This window comes from Mauremys mutica, chromosome 5 (assembly GCF_020497125.1).
Source record: "Mauremys mutica isolate MM-2020 ecotype Southern chromosome 5, ASM2049712v1, whole genome shotgun sequence".
NCBI classification, from domain to species: domain Eukaryota; kingdom Metazoa; phylum Chordata; order Testudines; family Geoemydidae; genus Mauremys; species Mauremys mutica.
In genome coordinates, this window is record NC_059076.1 from 120,540,439 (window position 1) to 120,567,964 (window position 27,526).

At 42.3% G+C, this 27,526-nt stretch overlaps 1 protein-coding gene across 11 annotated transcripts in view; it reads right to left on the bottom strand.

Annotated features, from left to right (window-relative positions):
* Nucleotides 1–27,526, bottom strand: part of AFAP1 (actin filament associated protein 1) — a 137,684-nt gene that overhangs the window by 24,726 nt on the left and 85,432 nt on the right. For all 11 annotated transcript variants that reach the window (XM_045018317.1, XM_045018319.1, XM_045018311.1 and 8 more), the window contains 5 exons: nucleotides 19,020–19,112; nucleotides 16,352–16,436; nucleotides 11,724–11,873; nucleotides 7,744–7,955; nucleotides 2,648–2,793 (listed from right to left, as the gene is read on the bottom strand). In XM_045018317.1, coding sequence (XP_044874252.1) covers nucleotides 2,648–2,793; nucleotides 7,744–7,955; nucleotides 11,724–11,873; nucleotides 16,352–16,436; nucleotides 19,020–19,112 — 686 coding nt within the window. The remainder of the gene's footprint in view (nucleotides 1–2,647; nucleotides 2,794–7,743; nucleotides 7,956–11,723; nucleotides 11,874–16,351; nucleotides 16,437–19,019; nucleotides 19,113–27,526) is intronic.

Below are 27,526 nucleotides of genomic sequence, written 5' to 3' on the forward strand. Positions count from 1 at the left end.
GGTTGTTTGCAGATAAGCTCGTACATTCACTTTATTGTGGTACAACAAATTTAAACAAATACTTGATAGGGAATTTTTATTACTTTGCAAGTTAGGTTTGGCATTCCTTTCTAATATGTGGTCTAGTTGCACTTATTTTTTTCACTTGGTTTCAATTAATATCACATTTGTTCATAAAATGAAAGCCAAGCAATATTCAGGCAAAAACATTTCCATCCGGCTCCTCTCTTACATGTGGTTATCACTGGATGCTGATGGAAGCGAAAAATGCATGTCACAGGAAAAGCTTTTTTGAGCCCTATTAACTTCAAAACATATATAAGCACAAGCCTCTAAATTAACTGCATTATGATTCTATCAAAATTACTTGGATTTGACAAAAATGGGATTGTGGTAAGAGATGAATCAACCCTGATTTCTATCAAAAGCCATTCAAACTAGAGCATGAATGAAGCGTCTCATTTTTCTGCTCTGCAGCTCTCCTGACCCTTCACTGGTGAGAGTACAATATTTCCAACAGGAAGCTAGACTAGGTTTTCACCCTTTATGTATTTTTAGTCTATTCCTATTTATGATGGCTATATTGAGCTTGATTCTACAAAATGCTGAATCCCAGTAACTTCAATGGGAGCTGAGGGCACTCAGCACCTTGCAGGATCATGTTTATAAAGTCCTAGTAAACTGTCTGGCCAAGATATTGTCTATCCACACTTTGCTGTCATGAGGCATATACTAACAAAATCTGCATTGTGTATTGAATTCATGTATTGGTGTGAATTTCACAACCGCGAGTTTTTAATCCTTCAGCAAGGAACAACAGGATGTAGTGGGTCTATGAGAAAGACAAGGTGGGTCTTTTATTGGACCCCAAATTCTGCTGGTGAAGGAAATAAGCTTTTGAGCTACACAGGGCTCTTCTTCAGGTCTGGGAAAGGTAATCAGAGTGCCACAGCTAAATACAAGATGGGAGAGATTGTAGAATCATAAGACTGGGAGGGACCTCGAGAGGTCACGTAGTCCAGTCCCCTGCACTCATGGCAGGACTTAGTATTATCTGGACAAGAGGTTCTCAAACTGTGGTCCGCGGACCACTAGTTGTCCGTGAGCTCCATTCAGGTGGTCCGCAGATAGTTCCGTCTAAGGTGCGCGCCTGGGCAGCCGCACACAAAAGAATGAAGGGCCACCCACCTAATTAGTGGAGCCGTGCAGGCGTGGCTCCACTAATTAGGTGCCTGGACCCTGGAGAAGACACACACGTAAGGTGAGGTGGTGGCCTTGGGGCAGGGGCAGTGGGGTGAGAAGAGGGGGTGGGGGGAATATGGGACGTGCAAGGCTTCAGCAGCCAGAGAAAGAGGCGACTTTCCAGAGCTCCAGGGTTGTGGCTGCCGGGGAGAGACCCCCCTCCTTCCCTGCCCCAGCTCAGGGGCTGCCGTGGCGGGGGAGAGAGGGCACATCCATTGCATTAGAAAGGTAAGACTAGTGATATTCAAATACGAGTTGTGTGCTTTTATTTGTGGAACAAAAAAACGTTCATTATTATTAAGGGTTTTTTTTAATATAGCGCTTTTATCCAAAGCCCTTTACAATAGTTAGCTAATGGTACAAACAACATTTGGAAAAAAGAACGGAGAGTACTCGTGGCACCTTAGAGACTAACAAATTTATTTAGGTATAAGCTTTCGTGGGCTAGAACCCACTTCATTGGATGCATGCAGTGGAAAATAGAGTAGGAAGATATATATACACAGAGAACATGAAAAAAATGGGTGTTGCCATACCAACTCTAAGGAGACTAATCAATTAAGGTGGGCTAGTATCAGCTGGAGAAAAAAAGTGTGGTGATAATCAGGATGGCCCATTTCAAACACTGTGAAACATTTGGAAAGATCATTAAGTGGTCCGCCGAGACCCTCAGCAATTTTCAAGTGGTCTGCAAAAAAAAAAAGTTTTGAGAACCACTGATCTAGTCCATCCCTGACGGGTGTTTGTCTAACCTGCTCTTAAAAATCTCCAGTGATGGAGATGCCACAATCTCCCTGGACAATTTATAACAGTGCTTAACCATCCTGATCAGTTAGTTTAAGGGTAACCACATGTTGCAAGAGACCATTTAAGGTGAAGTGGGCAATTCACACCTCTGCAGTCACAGGACAAAGGAGGTTTAGTGGGTTACTGATTGTTGTAATGACACATAAAACCAGTATTTCTGCTGAGTACTGAGGGCTAAACCAATTCTGTGAATTTACATTAGTTCTGTTAAAACTTGGAAAGTGAATATAACCAGTGTAAACTATTGTGACTGAATTGTGGCCAAGCTTCAACTTATTTGATCATTTAAAGCTTTAGGGCTGCCAGAAAGAAGGGGTTAAAATAGCACCTAATTACTAGATTCCTCTTACACTATAAGTTGAATACATCATAAAAGTGGACATACTCTGCCTCTCTTGTAATACTTAGCCGGATGCCAGCACGATAATCTTAAACACATCTCGAATGCTTAGAGACTCAAGATTTCAATCCCTCAAGAGTTTAATATCTTGGCAAAAAAGGGAAGGTTTGATAAGGTCTCTTGATATTAGAACTAACATAAGGCTGCAAATTCTGAAATTACTGAAAACACCCTTAAATTGCTTTTAATGCATCTTACCAGAAGGTCTGTTTTGCAGCTTGTATGACGCTTGCCGTCATCTCCACATCAATATAATCATAGTGCAGGGCTCCAGGATCTGTAGATGAACCGGTTTCAGCCAGTAAAATCCCAATCCATCTGCCCATGTCTTCAGATGATGAAGCCTATGATGATGAGAAGATCTTATATAAACTCATAAATTATCACTGAAACAACAGGCTTTTTAATATTAATTACTTCATAATTACGCTTTTATTTTACTAACATGTTAATATAATGATGCATGTGAAGCATTGGATCACCTTTGCCAAACTATGCTAACAAAAAGTAATATTCACTGAGGTTGTTCTGCCATAACGAACACATTTAAAGCAACATGTTAATAGATTATGGAGTAAAACAATATGAACAGTTTCAGCAAAAGAAGGAAAACATAAATGCATGAAGCCAGTGTATCTACGTATGCACCTTGCTTATTTTAAATTTCAGAAAGCTGAGACAAATGTTTTCCACTACAAGGCTAAGCTTTTAAGAAAGGTAACTTGTCCAAACTGTAAAGCCAGGATAACCTTGGACAAAGAAATACTAAAGCAGGTTGGAAAAGGGTGGGGGGGCATTAACATTGTGGAAATCATTCTAGTTTTTGAAACTGAATGATTTTCAGTTTTTGAAAAATTTCATGCAATTTTATAGGCATTTCAATATTTATTTATTTTAAGTTTCTTTATTCAATGTAACAAACTCAAAGATTTTTTCCTTTAACTCAATTTCCTTACTGCAGTTCCTCTTCTTTATATTACACTTCATTCATTTCCTGTTCTTGTAAATCGTCATTCAAATAACCTGTACTGTGTATATATAGCATGACCCTTCTTCAAGGACAAGACACTGACCTGATCTGCACTTAAGAAAACCTGAGTGTTCAAAGTATCTGACCAGAGTCTGAAAATGAAAGTTTGCCTCCCACTAGTTTCCTTACAAATGCCACTACATGTTATCTTTATCTAAGGTTTCCAATTTTAACCAATAAAAAGTCAATAGAGCTACCCTGGAGCCATTTTTCATAGTTCAAGTTTGGTTTTAAAAGAACTTATTTTAGCTCATTTGAAATTTCGTATGCTGTTTGTTTTATTCTGACTTTTTTTCGGGGGGAGGGAGTGTTCCTACCCTTGGATTTGTTGCAAAGATATTAAATAATACAACAATGGAGCTCTTTAGTGTAGTTTTCCATTTTACAGCTATTCCCTGCGTTAAGCAAGAGTGCATTCTCTCAAATTGGCTCAGTGGTTGTCAGTAGCTGTCTTCTCTTGGTCTTTGGACTCGCAGAATCCAAGTCTAGAAGGGACCACTGTGATCATCTAGTCTGACCTCCTATATAACACCGGCCACACAACTTCCCCAAAATAACCCCTACAGCATGTCTTTTAGAAAAAACATCCAATCTTGATTTAAATATTGTCAGTGATGGAGAATCCACCATGACTCATGACAAGTTGTTCTAATGGGGTAATTACCCACACCGCTAAAAAAATGTCTTATTTCTTGTCTGAATTTGCCTTGCTTCAACTTCCAGCCATTGGATCACGTTACACCTTTCTCTGCTAGTCTGAAGAGCCCATAAATAAATATTTGTTCCCCAGGGAGTACTTATGGACTGTAATCAAGTCACCCCTTAATCTTCTCCTTGTTAAGGTAAGTAGATTGAGCTCTCTGCGTCAATCACCTATAAGGCATCTTTTCTAACCCTTTGATCATTCTTGTGGCTCTTCTCTGAACACTCTCCAATTTATCACCATCCTTCTTGAATTGTGGATACCAGAACTCAACGCAGAATTCCAGCAGTGATCACACTAGTGCCAAATGCCAAGGTAAAATAACCTCTACTCCTACTTGAGATTCCCCTGTCAACGCATCCAAGGATTGCATTAGCCCTTTTGGCCACAGCAATCGCGCTGAGGGCTCATGTTCAGATCATTATCCAATAGAACCCCCAAATCTTTTTCAGAGTTTACTGCTTCCCAAGATAGACTCCCCCATCCTGTAACTATGACCTACATCCTTTGATCCTAGATGTATGCATTTACCTTTAGCCATATTCAAAGTGTATATTGTTTGCTTGCGCCCAGCTCACCAAGTGATCCAGATCACTCTGTATCAGTGATCTGTCCTCTTCATTATTTACCACTCCTCTAATTATTTTTTGTTATCTGTAAACTTTATCAGTGATGACTTCATGTTTTCTTCCAAGTCATTAATAAAAATGTTAAAAAGTTTAGGGGCAAGAACCTATCTGTGCAGGACCCCTCTAAAAACACATTAATTCAATGATGATTTCCTGTTTACATTTTGAGACCTATCAATTAACCAGGTTTTAATCCTTTTAATGTGTGCTATATTAAAAAACTAGAAAGATATAAAATAAATCAAAATGTCATGTATCTTACAGAAGTCTAAGTATATTACAGCACTACTATCTTTATCAACCAAACTTTTAATCTCATCAAAAAAAGATATCACGTTAGTTTGATAGGATCTATTTTCCATAAACCCATGTTGAATGGCATTAATTGCCCTCCATTAAGCACCCTTGTAATTCTTTATTAATAGAGTCCCATATAAGCACTCCATTATCTTACCCAGGATTGATGTCAGATAGACAAACCTATAATTACCCAGGTCACCATGTTTACCCTTTTTAAAATTGGCACAACATTAGCTTTCTTCCAGTCTTCTGGAACTTCCCCAGTGCTCCAAGAATTATTGAAAATCAACATTAATGGTCTAGCGAGTCCCTTAGCCAAATCTTTTAAAACTCTTGAAGGCAAGTTATCCAGACCTACTGATTTAAAAATGTCTAACTTTAGTAGCTGCTATTTAACATCCTCCTAAGAAGACTCAATGAATGGAAAGAGTGTTATCATATGCTATGATTACATCATCTGTCTCCTGTCTCTCCCCCAGTGCTTTTTCTGCATTATTATGACCATCTTCCTCAGTTGAAGCTTTTTGGGCCTCATGTTAAATATTCTTAAACAATTCCCAATTATCATTTACATTTCTCTGATTAATTTCTTCTTCCCAGCTAATTTGGCTCTTAATTGTTTTCAGCTTTGTGAAACTGGTCCTTTTAAAGCACCAAGTACATCACTGGTCTAGACTTTGCACATTACAAATGTGATCAAGTGTTTATCACTTTTACTTAAGTTGCCAGAAATTTTTAGTTCCTCTTTATCTGTCAAGCTGAGGTGTGATATAGAATTCCCCAGGATGGATGCAAGACTTTTTAAGATAGAAAATTGTCATCTGTAGTATTTAGCAGTTTCAAGGATGTTTTAATACAGGCAGCATAAGACCTCCAGCATACATCACTCAAATTAAAGCCCCCAATGATCACATAGTTTTTTCCCTTATGTTATGATAGGTGCATAAGGAGGCAGCCATCCTGTTCTCTAGTGCGATTTGGTGGTCTGTGGCAGACACCAACTAATACCCCATCTTGTGCTTTAGCTGTTAGGACACTGATCATTAAGCATTCAAGATAATTTTTTTCAGAATTATCAGTGACTTGGAAACAGATAACGCCATTTTCGGCCTAGAGTGCCCCTTCCCCTCCCTTATTGCCCATCTGAACCTTTCTTAACAGGCTAACCCTTGATTTAACGTCCCAGTCATGAGAATCTTCCTCCCAGGTTTCAGTGATACCAACTTGATCAAATTTATGCTCATAAATGAACAATTCCAATTCCTCTTGGTTGTCACCCAGGTTCCTAGCAGTAACGTATAGGCCATTAAATAATTTCTTCTCTTCATGTCCTTTGGATCCTCAACTAATTTTGTTCTCAATATCTCGATTTTGTCTTCCATCTTTTTAACCTCCCAGAGATCTTAGCAAGTTCTTGGGTAACCCTCGGTCCAGTTCCTTAGCCCTGTGGTCTGTATCGTGCTCCTTGACCTCATCAGCCTGCTGCTCAGCTGCAAGACAGGGAGCTTCTGTACTCTCCAGCATCGCACTAGTCTCCAGGGAAGGATGGGTACCAAGTACTCTGTTCAGCTCCTTAGAAAAATTGACAAGTTTTTCTTCTTGCCTGGTTGGTATTATTAAGGATCTCGATCTTTTGCTACCATTGCTTGCCAGACCAAATAACTCCTTCCTCAGCAAGGTGCTCAGACACCTGGCTGTCCCAGAGGTCAGCAACATCTGCCGGAGACATGCATATTTCCATGGAAGGATGCTTTGCTCACTGCGGGACAGTGGTTTGGAAGAAGTTGATGTTCATAAAATAAATGCACCTCTATAAGCTTTATAGGGCAGGCAGTACTATTGAGACAGGTAACTTTCTTCTGGCAAATCTGACCCATGTGCAGCAGAATGCAGACTAGAGAGGACACTGCTATGGGTCAGAAGCACTAAGGCTATTTGCAATACTAGAGTTATTGTGCTAGCTTTTCCCATCCAATGCTGGAAGAGTACACAGTGCTTAGCCTTGCTTGAAACAAGTCTAATGTAAATGATGGTATAATGGCCTGTGTACAACTGGAAGTGTTTCACTGTTTACATGTGTGGTGTGCATGGTAGGAGGCCCAACTTGTGGCTAGAAACCAAATTTCTCTAGTACAGATACACCCCCTGACGATGACTTCAGAATAACAAATCTTAAAGTTGATTAATATGCCCAGGAGAAATAGAGATCCAGAGCTTGAATCTTCAGTGTAGTGAGCCACAGCAAGGTTATTTAATTAGCACTCAGTCATCTGTATTCTGAGTTACCTCCTTGATAGAAGACTCTAACAGGGGAGGTGCATAAGCACTTATAAAGGGAAGAGAAAAGGTCAGAGTGGAGAGAGAGACAGCAGAAAACATCTTAACAGGGAAGACTGTTGTGAGTTAAAAATCAACAATATTAGGGTTTTCCCCTTACATCAATTCTCATCCAGATAAGTCTCTTTTGCCCATAACTCTTAATTTGTTTATTTCTGTAATGTTTGTTACCCAGCTCTGTAACTGTATTATTTAACCGTGGAAAGCATTTTGAAAGGCAGGTTGCATGAACGAGCGGTCATGTAATTAGCCCATGTGCATCTCTGCAAAGTATGCACATTAATAAACATCGCACCTCTAACACTGCGACCTCCTGCCCATTTCGAAGCAGACGGAATGTCAAGGGATGCTTGGAATCCAAGCCTGGAATGACTTCACAGCCACGCAGAGGAATAGAAACAATGTGGGTCTTCAGATCTGTTCTGTCCTTATGGAAAATGAGCTTATTATCTTTCACTCTGCACCAGCGTTCACGCCACCGGTTATTTGAGAGCACATTCAGATATCCTGCAATAAAACAAAATACGAGATATTTTATCCTTCGCTTACTTTAAAAAAGAAACGGCTTTTTTAATGTAATGGTAGTTCGTATAAAACTTATTTCTTTATGTGCAGATTGAAAATCCAGATGATTTTAGGAAGACAAATAAATGGCCTTTAAAAAATGTTTTATTGAAACTCTCACTGTACCAGTAACTCAGAACGCATGGCTTATAAAGATTTGATCCTGGTCGTATTCTGAACATATGCAAATGACTGTGCTGAGTTAGTGACAGTTATGGCTGAATATTCCAGAGCTCCTCTGCCACAGGGTTCCCCTGAGATTTTAGTAAAAATGGAGGCGGGAGTGTGGGTGTGGGAGTCAAGAGGTGTTCCCACTGTGAACCCCAAAGTAGGATGATGTTTAAAAGCATCATTTAAAAGACTACACTAGAAACATAACCTGCTCATGTGAGAGTTACTACACAGCTGATTTGTGCCCACACAGCTTTTTCACAACTGAACCACATTCTACAGTTCTGTGGCTATATCTAGATCTATCACACTGCAAATTGTGTTTTCATAGTGCTTTCTGGGAAAACAGTGACAGCTAACCCATGATGACTCAACAAGGAACAAGGGGACTAATGGACATGCACATAAAACAGCAACAGCAGCACATGGGACTGAGCACTCAAAAGGCATCCCACTGCTTAGAGAGTTGGAAGGAAGCAACATCAGCAAAAGTGGTTACACAGGTATGATTATGAGGTCCCAGCTGCACAGCAAAATATGAATGTTATGACCTGGCTGCAGGAAAACAACCGTACGCAAGCTAAGCTGCTGACGAGGGCAAAACACCATTACAGGGCCATGGTTACCATGTGTTATTAATTATGTTTCTTGTGTACATGCAAGATGTGTAGAACCAACCATGCCATTAACTGGTTACAAACCCAGTGAAAAGTTGCATGGATATGGACGGTAAGTTAAATGTGGTGGTGGAGTTTCAGGGAACTATGTGTAAAGGGGTTGAAAAATGACACACAGAAAACCCTGTGCTACTGTGAGATGATCAGGGAGTGAGCTTGTGTCTATAATGTCTGAAAATAATTTCATAAAGACCCATTAAACTGGATTCATTTGGCAATTCATTCTACTTAGCTAGAATAGCTAAACCAGAGTGATCAGTTTTACTTGTTGCTCATTGTATTTAATTTTGTGTAAAACCCCCACTTCTGCTGTTCTTTGAGTTCACTGCATGGAAATTTTAAATCAGAATAAAAAAATCTCCACTGGGATTTCACTGAAATTAAAATAAGTAACTTAAAAACAAAACAAAACAAAACAAAACAAAAAACAAAAAAACAAAACAACCCCCCATCCTCCCCAATAACACCTTCATATTAGGTTTAGTTAAACCACTAGTTTATATTGGAAGAGAAAAGGACCTTTGAACTTGGCTCCCAATCACATATGGTGCATGAATTATAGACAATATATTTCCACTTCCAAAGAGTGTATTAAAAGAGGAAAAGATTGAATGACATTTTCTTCAGGGCAGAATTTATATGAAATGACTCATCTTTTACCTCATTGCCGATTTTCATTTTCAGTCACAAGGAGGAAAGCTCTTAATCATTCTGGATAGCTATCTTTTTGGTTTTCATTAAAATTATGTGTTATATAGCTTAATTTTTCTGGGTTTCCATTCCAACATCATAGTTACAACTTCAGGTCTTGATCCAGCAGGATATATCAGCATATCTGAACTGTGCAACTCTTGGAAGATGTCACACACAAAAAAATAACATGCCCCCCGCGCCCCCCCCCAAAAAACAAACTGGAAATCTGGAGAAGGAAAGTGTCTCCTGATCTTGGTTATTTAGGATTCTCAGTATTGTCCACCCCACCCCACCCCCACATTCCCCCTCTTGAAGACTGGAAGAGATTGTGTAGTTGGTGCAAAATGATAAAACCGCAGGGATGGAAAAGCCTTCTCATATACATGGCGGCTGACCTATTTAGGAACGATGAGGGGTTCCTCTTATTTAAGCAAAATCTCTCTTTTTTCTCCCATTGTGCCCCTCACAGAAGCTCTCCCAGTCCAACGTACTTTCCATGAATTAAAAGAGCGCCAACCCTTAGCCCGTCCCAAATGGCCCTGTTTAACTTTCAAAAATCAACATGAAGCAGCAAAGAATCCTGTGGCACCTTATAGACTAACAGATGTTTTTGCAGCATGAGCTTTCGTGGGTGAATACCCACTTCTTCGGCCTTCACCAGGCGGTCCTGGACGGCGTTGTGGCGCAGCTGCCAGGCTATGGCGTGGGGCTTGCATCCGAAGAAGTGGGTATTCACCCACGAAAGCTCATGCTGCAAAAACATCTGTTAGTCTATAAGGTGCCACAGGATTCTTTGCTGCTTCTACAGAACCAGACTAACACGGCTACCCCTCTGATACATAAAAATCAACATGTATCCAAGTCCTGTGAATGGTCTTAAATGGGGGGTGGGCCAGGGGAGGAGGAGAGACAGCTTTGGACTCTGCCTATTGGCCAGATTTACAAAGAAAAGCAATCCAACTTTGAAGAACCCGCCTTGTGATTGCCAGAGTGCAGGGGGATTTCCTTTTCTCACACTGTGTCACCTCACCACAACTTCATTTATCTTTTTCCTTCCCTTTTTTGATTTGGAAGTAAGGCATACTCAGTGAAAAAAGCCTCAACCTATGGCGCAGGCAGCAAGAACGAGCCAATTTCGGAAAATGATGCAAAACTCCTTCTTCTGCAAAGGCTTCCCACGATGACCAAAGCAGAAGCCTTAGTAATACATATTTCCAGATAAAACCTAGAAAGGATGCTGAGTAGAGCCCATTACCAACAATACTAACAACTATATTTAGTGGCCAGATAGGAGATAATGAGCACTATAGAAATACTACAGCTTACATTATATAACTACAGTCTAGAGGAAAATATTCTGGGAAAAGAAATATCTCACATAATAAGAGAGTAGTCAATTAACTGCAAAGCCCAGAAAGTTTTTAGCTTCCATGGAAGCCAGATGTTTCAGAAGGTCAGTTGTGCTTTTTCCAGCTGCTCTTTTTGGTTGATAAACACATCTGTACTCTCTTATATATCACACACACATAAACATATTTTTAATAAAAAAAGTTGCTTAAACATGTGATTCTCAAGCTGTGGTCTGTGGACCACCTGTGTTTATGACACAGTCCATGGAGTTGCTTCTATCTGTCAGGCTTTAGGCAATAATATTTTCTGCCATTTGTTACCCCATGCTCTAGGGTTTCCAGAGACTTTTCTGATCATCTAAAGGGGAAAATAATCCCTTTGGGCACCGTTGAACCCTGTATAGTTGCTTCATGGCTTTCTTTTTTTAGGGAATGAGGGAAAGGTCAGCACTAAATATACACATACCTACAGGCAGGAAGAGAGAGAGAGAGACAGAGAATAAATAGCATGGATACAAAATTTTGGGATGGAAAAGAGTTAAGCAAGCAACTCCACCTATCACATTTTCACCTGGTGTCCTTAAATATTTAAATACTATCCTGATGTTATCAAGTACTACGGTTCCTACAGGAAAGGGGGATCAGGATTGAGGAGGGAAATGGCCTACAAGAAATTAGTTATCTTGTGAAGTTTTACACAATACCAACTAGTTTGAAAACCATTGCAGTAGGGGCAATTGTATACGAACGGCTAGGCTAGGAGTCTATAGTGCTTTAGTTGCAGTGTAAGCTTGAGAATCTAAGAGAGTCAAATCACTTACCACATGTTGGAACATCTTCCTCAGCTGATGAGGTCTGTTCATCTGTTGATGGCTTTTTCTTTCCTAAACTGATGATCTTTGTTATTTTTTTCCCTGTTACTTTAGTCACTGCGCCCTTGGTCTCTGACTTGGAACTCTTCTTCCTCTTAACTATCAAGAAAACAAACATGGACATCTTAGTATGTTTGAATGAAACCAATTATATTAAAGCACATGGATCAAAATAGAAAGGAAAACAACTTCACTGCAGATACACAAGCACAAAACTGACTTAATTCTTAACAAGAGCATTTGGACAAAACAGCTGCTTTCTGACAAGAGACACACAATTGCAGGTACCATTAATGCTGATGCCCATATCACATGCCCAGCACAATATCAAAAATATGGCACACAGAAAGGTAAGACTAAAGCAAGTTTATCATTAAAATTCATCAGTCTAATTGCTCCTCTCCACTAGAACCATCTTCTAATTTAGAAGTGTGGTTGGGGTAATTCCATGCTGTACATTCAACCTGACTGCACTGGAACAAAAATGGAAGTTGGATGATCTCCTGTCATTGTTCCTTAAATGCATTTTCAACATAATGCCATGGCAATGAATCAGACCATTCTTTTTAGTATAGTAAGTATATGCCTGGCAAAAATATCCCTGTTATTGGAACTAGGTAACTATAAATATCAGAATGGGTCTTTGGGAAAGGCATGTATTATAAGATAACTTTCCTTTATAACGGAAAAATCAAGATCACTTAACACTCCCAATGACTAGGAGCTGGTGTTCATTTTTATGGAAAGGACAGTGCAGAAAAAAATAGTTTACTGGATCTAATCATTACATATGGGAACTTAAAATAATGCATCAGTATGATTGGTATGAACATAGAGATTGGTGCTGAACTTAACTTGCTCCCATTGAAGTGAACAAGATCAGTGCTGGGGGGACAACTTTCCAAAGTGGCTAAATGACTGAAGAGCCTACATTAGATATTTTTTAAAAATATAGTAGACAATCACAACCAATAAAAAAAACCCCAAAAAGCTGCACAAAACTTTCTTTGTGAAACCAGAACCATAATTATCTGGCTTGAGTTTTATCAACAATATAAAACTCAGCCTTGACCAACTATTATTGCAAACGGGGGCCCATTTTGAGCTCAATCTTAGTTGACAGACAAGAAATGAAATTTAACTTAGTGGTTTTGACAGAGCTGAGCTGAGTTTCAAATTGTTAGAACCATCTTTCCCCCTCTCTACACACACAAGCACGCATGCACAAAAAACAACTCTGTGGGTCTGAACTGAGCCCTCCCCCAAAAACAAATAAAAGGTTAATTTGAAAGATATGAACTGAAATGTGAAACGTAGACTTAAAAAAATAACTGGTACAAATTATGTGAATTGGCAACTCACGGGAAAAAGAAATAATTCACAAATTCTCAAACCACAATTTGTTGTCTTTTTTTTTAGCCTTCATTATTTGTTAACATGGGAAATTATTAGAAATTCCATCTGTCATCAAGACTGTCTCTTTCAGTGAGACTCCGCCACCAACGTATATGCAGTGGGGGAGTCCTGTTTTCACAGGTGAAAGTGGATTATCTGAAAACCTTCAGTAGAAGGATGATTTGTGCGTGGGAACAAAAAGCTAAATCCTGCCCATGGATCTGCAGGGCTGGTGTAACCTAATATTGTGCTGTCCCTACATGCAATGAATTCCCAAAGTTCTAGGGAAGGAGAGCATCCCATCTGCTCATATCATCATGAGCACAGAGAGACAGCAGGAGGCAGCACTTGACTGAAGACAGGCTGCTATCTCACACAGCAGCAGCTTAAGAACAGCTTAAGAACATCTGCAGCTGTGGAGTAGGGGAGGGAGGGAAGAAGAATGCTTATGTCTGGGTTTGGGGAATAAATGTCCACACCCCCCAGAGTTCAAAGAAAGTCAAATCAAGCTCAGTAAAGTGGAAAGTGCAAGGGAAGAATTCCCAGCTCCGGGAAAATGCAGTGAAAGGAGCCCACGTGAATTCTAATGTTCTTGCTTCCTCTACCTTCACTCCCCAGGGTGTTTTATTCTGCCCCGGAGAAGAAAGGCAGAGGAAATGACCTTTCTCCCAACCTCTTTCTCCTGCAGTATGTGAAAGGGATACATCCCCTGATCTCAAGACAGACTGGCAAGTAAGCCATTTCTTCTCACCTCCTTCACCACAGCAGAACAAGATGCTGGTGGAGAGAGGGGGGCAGCAGCTCTGTGGGAGTAGAAGGGAGATCAGTGCACAGTGAAGCCAGCTTCCCTCAAATGGCTAACTGAGCTTTCACTCTCACTGCTACAGCTGATTTAAAAAAGAACCTGCAACTCATTCAGAACCTCTTAAAATGATTTAGTGATGACAGCCATGTGTTAATGCATTAAATGTCATTATTTTGTATTATTCTCTTCACTACTACAAAAGTCTGACTCTACTATGACAGAGTTGAAGGCCAAGAGTTTCAAGTGACTAGTGTAGGGGTCGGCAACCTTTCAGAAGTGGTGTGCCGAGTCTTCATTTATTCACTCTAATTCAAGGTTTCGCGTGCCAATAATACATTTTAACATTTTTAGAAGGTCTCTTTCTCTAAGTCTATAATATATAACTAAACTATTGTTGTATGTAAAGTAAATAAGGTTTTTAAAATGTTTAAGAAGCTTCATTTACAATTAAATTAAAATGCAGAGCCCTCTGACCAGTGGCCAGGACCCAGGCAGTGTGAGTGCCACTGAAAATCAGCTCCTGTGCCGCCTTTCGGCACCCGTGCCATGGGTTGCCTACCCCTGGACTAGTGCTTTTGATTACCCAGCTTTGGACACTTCAAATGGGCCTGATTTTCAGAGGGTGTGCATTCAGCACTCTTTTGAAAATCAAGCCCCTATAAGGTGCCTCTAGTTGGGCATTCAAATCACTAGACACTTGTGAAAATTGTGGACTATGCACATATTTTGGATTTCCGTACCACAGACACATGAAACCGGCTTGGGTGTCTACCACAACACAATTTGTTATGCCTTCTGTAGTTTTATGAAAGTTTCTGTAGTATGTAACTGTAGCCATACATTTTGGATATAGAAGTCACAGTGAGCTACTGTGCTCCATTCTGTTGACTGGAGTGTGGAGATCTATACATTTGGGAGAGTCATTCAAAATCTCCATTGGAAAGGGAGGGCAAAGATTACAAACTAAAACACCCAAAGGAAACAAACACCCATTTGTGTCAGGAAAGGGAGAGAGTGCTTGCCCAAAAGCCAGTGCTGAGGCAACTGTTTTCCAATAGAGCTTACATCAGCTTTTTCACAGCTACAGGGAAGTACTGATTAAAGCAAATATGCTCTTCTGAACAAGACTGAGCATTGGTATATGGTATAGGGTGGTATCACCTATTTACAGGAGTCTTTTCTTCAAGGGGAAACAAAAAGATAATCTGTGGATTGCTTTTGCAGACCTTACTCAGGAAATTGAATTTGGAATGTCCCTCAGCTTGGAATCTAAGGACTGGGAACAAGCTTTCTGACTCCAAAGTGGAGTACATCATTTTAAAGTCATTTAGCATACATGATTCTTGTCTTCCCTTATAAAATGCTATGACACCCTTCCTGTTTAAAATTGTAGGGGAAAACCTTACATGCAACATAGTGATTGGCTCAACTCCCCTATAGAAGACAGCATACTTTATAAACACAGGAAAAAGTCATTTCAAAACTTACATATGGACCTTGATCTTGCTGTCACTTACATCAATGTTACATGTGGATAACTCTGTTAACTAGAATGGAGGTATTCTAATATCCACTGTAGTAGGGTGGTCCCCTGCTCCTGCCCTGAAGGGCTTGAAACAGCCCAGCAGAGGAAGTCTGGGCTGATTGGGGAAAGTAGGCTCAGCTGTGGCCATGCCCCAATCAGGCCCAGCTGGCCCTTATAAGAGGCAGTGAGCCAGAGGCCCAGACACTCTCTCTCTGCATTCAGAGAGAGAAGGGCCTGGCTCAGGGAGCTAGACATAGGGTAGCTGAGTGGAGCAGGGCTGGGGAAAGGCAGAGGAGCTGGGGAGCTCCTGCTTGGAAGGCTCCAGGCTGCGACCTAGCATAAGGTCGAGAGGTACTGGGGGTTGCAGAGGGCAGCCCAGGGGTAGGCTAAGGCAACAGGTCCAAACCCTCCTTGCCAGTGATGAGTAGGCTGATACTGCAGTCTGCCCCAGGGCGTGGGGCTAGACGATGACTGGCAGTAGCCTTTTACTGAGGTGAGATGGGAATAGTGGGTGGGGGTTCCCCGGGGAGGGGAGACCCTAAGACCGGGGCACTGGGTCCAGGGAGGGATATGGGGGGGCCACAGGACAGGTGGATCACCGGCCTGCAAAGGGCGCTCTGGAGGCTGGAATGAGCTAATTCCCTGACAGACTAGCAGGAGGTGCCACAGGGGTGAGTCCGCTCACCTACACCACCAATGTAAAGGTTTATGTAATTCAACCTTGGCACAGTTCAACTTTCAGGGTAGATATAAGACTAATTATATTACTTACAAAGCCCCTAAGTCATAAAAGGAAAAAATATTATATTTTTATACTGAATATGTAAAACACACTCTGCATCTGGGATTCACCTTGTTCTTTTCCATTACACACGGCAGTGATTCCATTTTCTATAGCACCCTCCCCATCTGAGCTTGGCCTCTCAGAGGACAATTTCTGCATGGACAAAATAAATTAGGTCATTTCTCATGTGGTCACACTGGCCAAATAATGTGTAATCGGTCAAATTAAAGTTATGCTTATTATTACATTAAATACATGCCAAGCATCCATCCTGAGGACAAATATGAGATAGCCAAGAGTTCATTTACATTACATAGACTTCTTATGTCACCACACAAGCACAAGTTTTGCTAAAACAAAACAAAGCTAAGCACACACTAGAACTGTATTGCCAAATATATCCCATTCTTTTATCCTTTTAAGAGTAACAGTCCAATCATGTAACCCAAATCTAACAATGAACCATGTTAGCCATAATATATTTTTATTACATTTATAGATTCTAAAATGTTGCTCTCTATTAATGTGCTAACCAACAAGTGCTCATTTTACATACAATCAATCTTCAAAACTATATCTTTAATGAATGCTTTAGGTAATTTACAACTGATAACCTATCAAACACAACACATTTTTATATTTCAGTACTTTCAGTACTTTCGATGTGTGTAAGTAAGGGTCCCTTGCTGTTATGAACTAGAGTAAATGGTGGATTCCCTGCAACTGGAAGTATTTAAATTATGATTTCGGTAACTCAGCCAGAGGTTATGGCTCTATTACAGCAGTATGGGGGTGCGGGTCTCTGGCCTGCAATGTGCAAGAGGTGAGATTAGATTATCACAACGGTTTCCTTAGAGTCTGAGACTATAAAAAAGTCTGTGAAGTTAGAGACTAGCAATTATGTGTATATTACTAATAAAAAAATTACAAATCTAAAGTTTATAAAATAGCTATTACCTAAAATGCGTGGCATAAACAAAACTCATATGTGGTGGTGTGCCATAAAACTTTTTATTGGCATCTGTTTAACATGTTTTACATAACTCACTCATGGCTTCACCACTTATGAGTAACATCGGCATCCCAAATTTGTGGCAAGGAAAACTTTATACCGCACCACCGTGTGTTTCCTTCCTACCCCGCACAGAGTGCTAAAAACTTAATTGAACAGACTTTTTTCTTACATACATTGAAAGGTCTGAAATGCTACCTATACAAATGCGTTGTTTGTGTAAGGCGGTCAATTGTAAATGTATATCTAAAGCATTCATTAAAAATATCATTTTGAAGATTTCTTTCATCTATGAGCACTTCTTACCTGATCTTGCTGTTTAGCACATTAATAGACAGCAACATTTTAGAATATTATATTGTATAACAGGCAAGGGAAATTATATACAAATATACCTTAATTACCATAAGCCAAATCCTGATCTTAGTTATACTGGTGTAAATGCAGAGAAATTCCATTGATGTCAATGGCAATACAAAAATGTAAATCTAGGCTACCTATGTCTGGACTTTGACCTCCAGACTCTTGAGGTCAAATCCTAGTCAATGGGACTTTTAAACATTAATCTTTAATGGGACCAGGAGATGGCCCATAACAAATAGGACTGCCATCTTGCAATGGGGTCTGACTGCACAGATATCACACAGGCGAGAGGCCTAAAGCAGCGCTGCCTTGGTGAGCACTTGGTGCATTGATGCCTCACTTCACAGACATCCTGTTCATTGTTAGTCTGCTGCCTCAGGGTATGTCTACACCACAATTAAAAACCCACAGCTGGCCTGTGCCAGCTGACTTGGGTTTGTGGGGCTTGGGCTAAGGGGCTGTTCAATTACGGTGTAAATGTTCAGGCTTGGGCTAGAGCCTAGGTTCTAGGACCTTGGGAGGTGGGAGAGGTCTCAGAGTTCAGGCTATAGCCTAAGCCTCAATGTCTCACCACAATTAAACAGCCCTGTGAGCTCGAATCAGCTGGCATGGGCCAGCCACGGTGGTCTAACTGCAGTGTAGACATACCCTTAGTGAGTCAGGGAGCTAAGTGTCTCTGTGCCAAGACATGAGCACTTCACAAGCTCTAAACACTGCTACCTTGGAATGCTGGGGTGTTCAAGCCTCTATATAGAATGGACTTCCTCTGCCAGGCCTCCAAAACCCCAGTCCAGCCCATCATATACCCACCACCCATTCCTCCCCAGGCTCCACATCCCTGCTTGTTTCCCTCTGCCCCCACAGGTCCATCTCTACACCAGAGCTCACCCACCATGTCCTGTGCTACTCAGCAGGCCTGCTGGTAAGCATCTAAAATAAAAAGCTGCTGATGGATATGAGTTGCTGAAGTTGGCCAATTTTGGATTGCCTGAATATGAGGAATAATTGTGTGTGTTTCATTTAAAAAATGGCCTCTGCCAGAGATGTTATCAGAATGTGAGAGAAATGTGGAGTCTTTGGGAACTGTGCAACTTATCTAGAGGAACCCAAAAATGTGAGGAAGAAGGGGCAAAATTTCTAAAAATGCAGCATCTTAAAATGGTTCCTCTGCAAAAGTTACCAAGTATTTTACTGAAAAAGCTACACAGTTACTGTGTCAAATGTAGAGATTGAATTCAATCATTAATTAGAGTCCTGCTTGAAGGGTAAATGAAACCTGAACGTTAGCGTCACTATTGACACCTCCATAATAGAACATCATCATCTATCTTTGCATTAGCATAGTAATTCTTTAACTTTACCTTTTCCAGTTCTGTCTTGTGTATCGGAGAACTAGATGATGGTCCATCTGAATCTATCACTCCAGTGAAGTTGCTGCAAACATCTTTTATCACCTTAAAAAAGATATACAAAATGGTTTCATTGCACACAAGTAAAAGAACAGAAAAATTATATTTTGCTGAGCAGAGAACTTTATTCGAGATGAAGCACTAAGAATATTTGCTATCCTGAAGGTTAAAACAGCAGTGTGGAAATTATTCTCTTTATCCATAGGCAATATGTTAGGCAGGCTGCCACTGCTTGAGCTTCTCCACATTGCCTCACTAAGTCGCTTCATGAATGACCTGGAGGAGCCATAATGTCTAGAGGTGAAAGGTTTCAATTTCTAGACGAGCTAATCTCCAAGCCTCTCCTGAGTAAAGAAGCTGCCAGCACTTGCAGTTTTGCAACATGAACTCAGCTGACACCACCAAATTCATTTCGTTATGACTAAAAAATGGGATTAGATCCAAGGTCCTGCAAGCCAGGGGACAGCACTGCTGCCTAGTATGCTACCCAGCTGCTCTTTTTCTAATGAAGAAATAATGATGTGCTGACCAAATTGCAGATCTGTATCTGATACTCCTGAGTGTGTGGTTTAAATGGATTTTTCATATTCATTATGTGATGTTCAGTGGTCACAGTAACATTGACACTGAAGCATAGATCATACTAATTGCAAATATCTCTTAGGAAATGTGAGTTATTTTATGCGTGCCGCCCCTGCAAAGAAAGAAAAAAAAAATTCACAGACGGAGATGGATTTTGATAGAATTTATGGGAGCTCAAAAACTGCATCTGTAAAATAAGGCCTGAAAAAATATAAAGGCAGAAGGCTTTTACTTTTCCTGTTTTCTCTGTGCACACAGTTAGGTTTTGATTCTTAGATGGGGTTGCCACCTACCAATCTTCATACTGGAGTACCCGGTGTTGAAGGGAATGTTTGAGTTCTTGATTGCCTTAGATGCCTTAGAGTGTAGATATGGCCAGACAAGTGACTATGCAAAAGTGGGACCTTCTTAATTAACAACTCTCCTCCCTGGGTGTAGTCAGAGTAGTATCTGTTGACCTGAATGACATAAATATGGCTTTACTGCCTTTTGCCCTTGCAGAGTCCATCCAACTAAGAGAGAAATGCATTTTATTGTGGCTGAGGCATCATTAACAGAAATGTGAACTAAGTTCCAAATGTAGGGCCAAATTCTGCCCTCATTTATACTTGTGACATCACATGATTTATCTAGCGAAAGAACTTGGCCCACAGAACCTTCACTCCCAGTGATGCTACGCAAGCCAGAATACAAACTTAACAATCAGATCCCAGGCTGTTTGCATGGCTGAAATAAAAATGTCTTTCACTTGTAAACTGAGCAAATTTGATATGGAAACCATTAAGACATAACAAAGATGGCATCAAATAATGTCCTTTTCTAGTTACTAGAGCTGAATCCCCCCTTTAAGGGCATACTAAGCATCTATCTAAAGTACTTATATGGCCCTGTTATTGCAGTATCTGAGCAGAAGGGGAATTGAGGCACAGAGAGTCTAACTGTCTTACCCAAGATCATACAGGAAGATGCTAACAGAGCAAGGAACTGAACCCAGCTCTCTTGCTTCCCAGGCCAGCAGCCTAAACACTGGGCCATCCCTCCTCTCAGGCCTGTTACCACTCTACTCCCTTCCTCCCTGCCCCATAAACACACCCACACTCTTTTGAGGGCCACACAACTCATGCAATTCTACATCTTGAGGTCTGGCCCCAGCGCTCGCTCTCTCTTGTCAGTAGCAGGGTATGAATACCACTTAACAACAACTTTGGCATCAAGACCAGATACAGATACAACTTATGGTCAGATTTAATTCCTGTGCTTCTGTTTAGTGGAAGTATCTTAGTGTTTTATTTGTAAAGAAACTTGACCACTCAGTTTCTGGGAACATTCATTCCTGTCTCCTGCATGACCTTGATACAATGGCTCATGTTTTCAGCATCTGCTCACACCACACAGTTAGTTAATTTTGGCAAAGGCAGATAGTAATGGAAGTTACAGACAGAACAGAGGGAAATGATTTGGCAGCAACCACAGAATAGTATGTGCAAGTCATGCACTCGAGTAAATACTGTTCTCGAAATACCTCACACACTTAAGGGAAAGCTTTCCCAAAGTGCTTAATTGGGTTTTAATTAAATTTGGAATAAAAACGATGCACTATCATAGGAAGCTCATGGCAAACTCTGAAGCAAATGCATATTCAAAAATTCAGTATGTGAACATTTTGGGGTTCAATGGATCCATCTTCAGCTGGTGAAGACTGAGTGCATCAATTTCTAGGTGGAACATTACTGTGTTTCATACACAGTTTCAAACTTGTACTTCCATGGTGTTCTGGATGAGTGCTTTGATGCCCCTTCTGTAATTCTGGTGCCACAATAATTGCTGTTTTCACATGCTCATAGCTTTTACTCACAACTTCTGAAGCTGAAACATCAGTGTGGCCAAATCTCATGATTTCATCATGAGTCTTAGAATACATGTTGATTTTCTTAAAGTCCCAGGACCTGGAGTCATACGAATACACAAGAATCTCAGCTTTCATTTAAAACAACTAAGTTTGCATCCCTCCTGGTCACAGAGAAAAGCATGAAAATGTGACGTAAGTAGATCCTAATGGCTCAAAAAGGAAAATAAAAATTTATTTTTAATATAATCTCATTATTTGGGGATCTGACTTGTGATTTTTGAATGCTAATACTATCTCATGCAGTGTCTACTCAAAAAAGAGTCTTTCATGGAAAGATTGAACAAAATTCCGTCAATATTTTAAATTTCAGTATGAGGGGTGGGTGGGAGGAAGAGTTTTCCTCCCTCTCTCTCTCTCTCTCTCTCACACACACACAGACAGAAGTAGCGTTCATATATGCCATCTGCCGACACCGATACATTGAGAAAGTCAATCCAAGTTTGTGTGAAATGAAGCATTATTTTAAAGTTTAGGACCATGTAAATTCAGCACGCTGCAGGCTTTTCATTTTTTTTGGATCAATTTAAAGCTAAACCAGTTTAAAAATAAACCTGTCAAATTGAAGCCCCAAAAAGTTAAAAATATTTCAGTTCTTAGCATGTGAAAATGGACTGTTGGAATGAAGAGGTTGAAAATGATCCTGGTCCCACTGAAATCAATAGGAGTTTTGCCATTGACTTCAATGGCCAGGATTACATTCTTGGTGTTCCCAGGTGCTGGGCCTACATGCTCCTACTACATAAGCATTTGAGTTAATTATAGGGTGCTCATCTGTACTGAATTCATCAATTTCCACAATTACTATATACACCTCTACCCCAATATACCGATATAACACGAATTCGGATATGACACGGTAAAGCAGCGTTCCAGGGGGGCAGGGCTGCATGCTTTGGTGGATCAAAGAAAGTTAAATATAACGCAGTTTCACCTATAACGTGGTAAGAACTTTTGGCTCTGAGGACAGCGTTATATCGGGGTAGAGGTATACTGTTTTAAATTAACACTATCAAGGCTGGAAGGCCAAATATTTGACCTACCTTTCTTTCTTTTACATGCTTGTAAAACTCAAAGGCTCTAGTCACCAGAAATTATCCACCATCTTCCATGATACAGGCTGCAGATAAGATACTGGCTATGTAGTAAGCCAGAGAACAGGTTGCCTGCTACATAGAACCCTCCAGAAAAAGAAAAACTCCCCTGCATTCCACAAAATGGCAGAGATGCGCTAAGTGAGAAGAACTTGAATAAATGAACTCCTTGCTTCCTGGCCACTGCTTCCTAACTCTGAAGATAGGTATACTGTCTCTTTAAAAGTGGTGGCTGGGGAGGGTTCTATATAGGAGTGCTAGAATGAAAGAGAGGGAGAAAAAGTAGCCTTAAGGCCAAGCCCTGTGGTTCTTATTCTCATATAGCTCTTTGCTCTGTGTTAGAATAAGGCAATTATTTACCATTATCAAACGTGACAATGGAATCCTCAGTCTGTCTGTCTTACTCTTCAGCCTGTGAGCGTTACGGCCCTAGTATAGTACCAACAAAGTGCTGATGTTTTACAGGCAGATATGGGAAATCCCCTGAAGACCTCGCCGTCTAGCAATTCACATAAGTAGCCCCAGCAGGCTAAGAGGGAGAGAAGAAATAACTTTCCCACACTACTCTCCAAGTGCTAAAGAGGAGCTCGTTCTCCCCATTGCAATGACACACCACTTGTAAAGCACCCCTAGACTGAAGTGAAAAGGACCATCTCCCCTGCCCATTACCATCGGTTGGGTGGAGTGGAGAGTGGCAGGGGACTTCAAACGAGCTAGCAGCCACCAAGATGGTCTTTAGTCCACATATATCCCCTTTAAAAATTCCCTCCTGTCTGACATTCAATCAGGCCAACCCCCATACACACTGGCCTGTGTTATTACCATCAAACCTTCTGCCATATATGGCAACTGGATCAGTCTTGTGAAAAAAAGAGCATTGGGCAGCTGCGTAATGTTGCTTTAGGCACTGGCATTGCACTGCTGCTACAAGTGTGGAGGTCCCCCCCTCAGAACGGACAGCTGCATACACCGTCCTCTGGATGCGGATTTTATTTAGGCCGAAAAGCTCCCCTTGTAATCACGGATATGATTTTCTACAAACAGATGTTTTAATGCCCGTTTTATGAAAACAAATGCAAAGAAAGGAGCTCAACCCATGAGCTAACAAATCACTGATTCCATGTGAAAGAAGGGGAAAATTATTAGGGAAGGACTATTATCTAGTGCTTAAAGCAGGTAACTGAGTATCAGAACTCCTGGGTTCTCTTACCATACCTACTACAGACTGTATCTGTGACTTTTAGGAAAGTGCAATTCTGCCCTAGAAAGTATTATGCAAGTACGACATATTAATCGTTTATCTGATTTTCATATCATATGTGCTCATTTTACACACAAACATTCTTTTTCTTACTGCCAGCCCCCCGAGCCCACTCTGGACTGTGGCAGTAAAGCTGTGTCCTTTCATATCAACAGCAATAGCAGAGATTCTGCAAGCCAGACTAAACTTTCAGGTACACCTCTGTCACTCATGTAGTCTTCACGTTATGCCTTCAACAACACTTACATAAGCCCACTGGCCTTTCATTGGTTTGCACTAGTGTAATTGAAAACATAATCTGAAGACAAAGGGGTTGTACAGTTAGATGAGGCTAGACAGAACCCAGTCTGACAGACACGGATGGAGTGTGCAAAAACCCTCTTTTCATATGCAAACTGAGCAAATGTGACATAGAAGTCTGTCAGGCACAACAAAAAGGGAACCACACAATGCCACTTTTACAAAGCCACTTTTAAGACACAACCACAATTTAACCTTTTTGTGTCTCAGTTTACCCACCTGCAAAATGGGAGGAAACAACCCCTCAAAGGGCTATTATTGGGTGTAATAAATTAATGTTTGTGAAGTGCTTTAAGAACAAAAGAGAAGTAACCATTTTTCTTCTTTGAGTGCTTGCTCATGTTGATTCCATTCTAGGTGATTCGCAAGCAGTATCCACGGAAGTGGGCTTGGAATACTGCTTGATGGCTTGCAATACTGCTCTGCCGAAGCCAGCATCATCCAGGGCCTGCTGGGTAAGTGCATAGTGGGCCGTGAAGGTATAGACCGATGACCAGATATCCTGCATAGGCACTTGAGCCAAAAAGGCTGCCGAAGAGGCCTATGCCCTGGTAGAGTGGGCGGTGATGATCGTCAGGGGCGGCATCTGTGCTTGATCATAGCAAAAGTGAATGCAGGATGATATTATCTGAGCAGAAACAGGGTGACCTTTCATTCTGTCAGCCACAGCGACGAATAATTGTGTTGACTTACAGAACGGCTTGGTACTGTCAATATAAAAGGCCAGTGCTCGTCTGACGTTGAGGGCATGCAGCATGCACTCCTCTTCTGACTTATGCAGCTTCAGGAAGAAGACCAGTAAGTAAATATCTTGGTTTGAATGAAACTGAGAGACTACCTTGTGGAAGGAAGGCTGGGTGCAGTCTTACTTGGATCTTGTCCTTGTAGAAAATGGTGTAAGGTTAAAAGACCTCCTGAATGAGGCGTTGCTTGTGAGAAGGGTCCCTGAAGAGGGGTGGGGAAGGAGGATGGAAGGGTGGGTCGGCTACAAACTGCAGGGGATAGCCCGACAAGACTGTGTTGAGCCCCCGGTGGTCCAAGGTGATATGGGACCAGGCCAATCGGAAGGGGCAGAGGCAGTTGAGGAAGACGGGGAGTGGATCCATTGCAGTGACTGGGGTGTTGTCCTCGGGCGCACTCTCAAAATGACTGCTTTTGGCTGCCTTAGTCCCTGGAAGGACCAGGCTGGGCAGATGGGTGAGATAACAACTGGTGGCGTCGCTTAAAACCCCATCTTTTTTCTTCTTTTTGTAGGGGCTGGATCTAGAGACACCCCAAGACCTTGATGACGGCGGAGGCGGCAATGGACGGAATGGCCTTCTAGCCCGCTGAGTATGCAGGCCCAAGGAGCGGAGGGTGGCCCAGGAGTCTTTAAGGCCATGGAGCCTTGCATCAGTCAGCTCTGAGAGAAGCCCCGTTCCCTCGAAAGGGAGGTCCAGGAGGGTATATTGCATCTCCTGGGACAACCCAGAGGTCTGTAACCAGGAGCTATGCTCATGGCTATTGCAGAGGCGACCACCCTGGATGCCAAATCTGTGGCATCCCAAGCCATCTGAAGGGCACCCCTAGCTACCGCCTGGCCCTCTTCCACCAGAGTGGTGAACTCCAGTGCTTGATCATGTGGGAGGTTCTCCCTGAACTTGCTGACTGAGTCCCACAGTAATTGAAATTGTATCTGACAAGAAGGGCCTGATAGTTTGAGACCCTAGATTGGAGGCTCGCTGCTGAATAAATCTTTCTGCCAAATAAATCCAGCCTCTTGGCATCTTTATTTTTGGAGGTGCTACCCACCTGGCCCTTTCATTGACGGCAGATATGACCAGCCACCCCGGGGGAGGGTGTGTGTATAAATATTCAACCCCCTTTGTGGGGACATAATACTTCTTTTCCGCATTCTTGGATGTTGGCGGAATGGAAGATAGGGTCTGCCACCCTGATTTGGTGATCTTCAGGACCCCTGTGTGAACGAGCAATGCCACCCGGGCTGGGGAAGAGGAGGGGATGACATTGAAGAGGTCATCAGGCTCCTCAGCTAGCTCCTCAACCTCCAAGTTCAGGTTGGCCGCCACCCTTTTAAGTAGGGCTTGGTGCTCCCTGAAGTCATTGGGAGGGAAAAGGAGGGGCTGCCGGTTTGCGAGGGCCCTGCCACCACCTCGTCTGGGGACAACGAGGACGACTGCACCGCTGGAGGAGGGGAGCATCCCCGTGCTGTGTAAGGACTGTTCTTCAGCCACTGGGGCCTCCCGTGAAACCGCCGCTTCGGATTTGGCCCCTTGCTCCAACACCGGTGCCAGCAGCACCAGGGGTATGTTGTCCAAAGTCATCTGGGAGGAGCAGTGGGAGTACGGTGCGGGCATAAGAAGCACCCCCACGGGTTCCAGTATTGCCACTGGGTGGGCCATTGCCCTTGACCCCATGCCGGTGCCTCAGGCACCTTGCGGGCTCCCAGATAGGGAATGATTCATTCTTTACAAAGGAAGACTGAACTGTCCCTCCGACCCGGACCACTGCCCTTCCAGTGACCAGGGCAGGGCTGTGGAAGCCTGAGTCTGTCGACTGACTCTTGCTGGCGGTACGGGGAAGGTGAGGGCTGGTGCCTGCCTGAAGAACGGTATCAGGGTCCCAGTGACTGGTGCCGTGACCAGGAATGGTCTCGTGCTGGAGGAGACTGACAACTGGGAGATCTGCGAGGCGATGGTGACCTGCGCCTTGGCGATCTCTGGTGGGAGGACTGTCGGTACTGGGTGTATGGGGATCAGCATTGCGACTCCGGAGTTCCATGTCTCGTAGGTGGGGAAAGTGGCATCTGAGATCTGGGCCTCCTGACCGGAGACCAAAGTTGTGGTATCAGGGTCCTTGACCGTGGCAAGGGGAATAACACCTGCAGTCCGGGGACGTCCCACGGCCTTTAGGGGTGGTCCTACAGCTGATTTGGTCATCTGAACTGGTGTCTTGGTGGGATCCGCCGTGCGGCCAGGCGTCTGCGGTGCCAGTTGGCCTAACTGTTCTTTGGGCGCCAGGCCCACTTTGGGCGCAGATGTCCCTGCAATGGGCCGGGACCCTCTACCTCTCCCCGGAGTCAGAGTCGGGTCCCTGGCTGGGTTGGGGGTCCAACCACAGCAGTACCCCAGAGAGCCACCATTGCAGGCATGAGGTCTAACACAGGTCCTTCTCCCAAAGTCCCCTTGCATGATGACTGTGGCCCAGTTGATTTAGACCACTTCTTTGGAGAGGGGGAAAGAAGCCTGGTGGATCCCGGTGCTGGCAATGCACTCTGTGCCAATGCTGAAGTACCGGGCATGGATTCCAAGTGCAA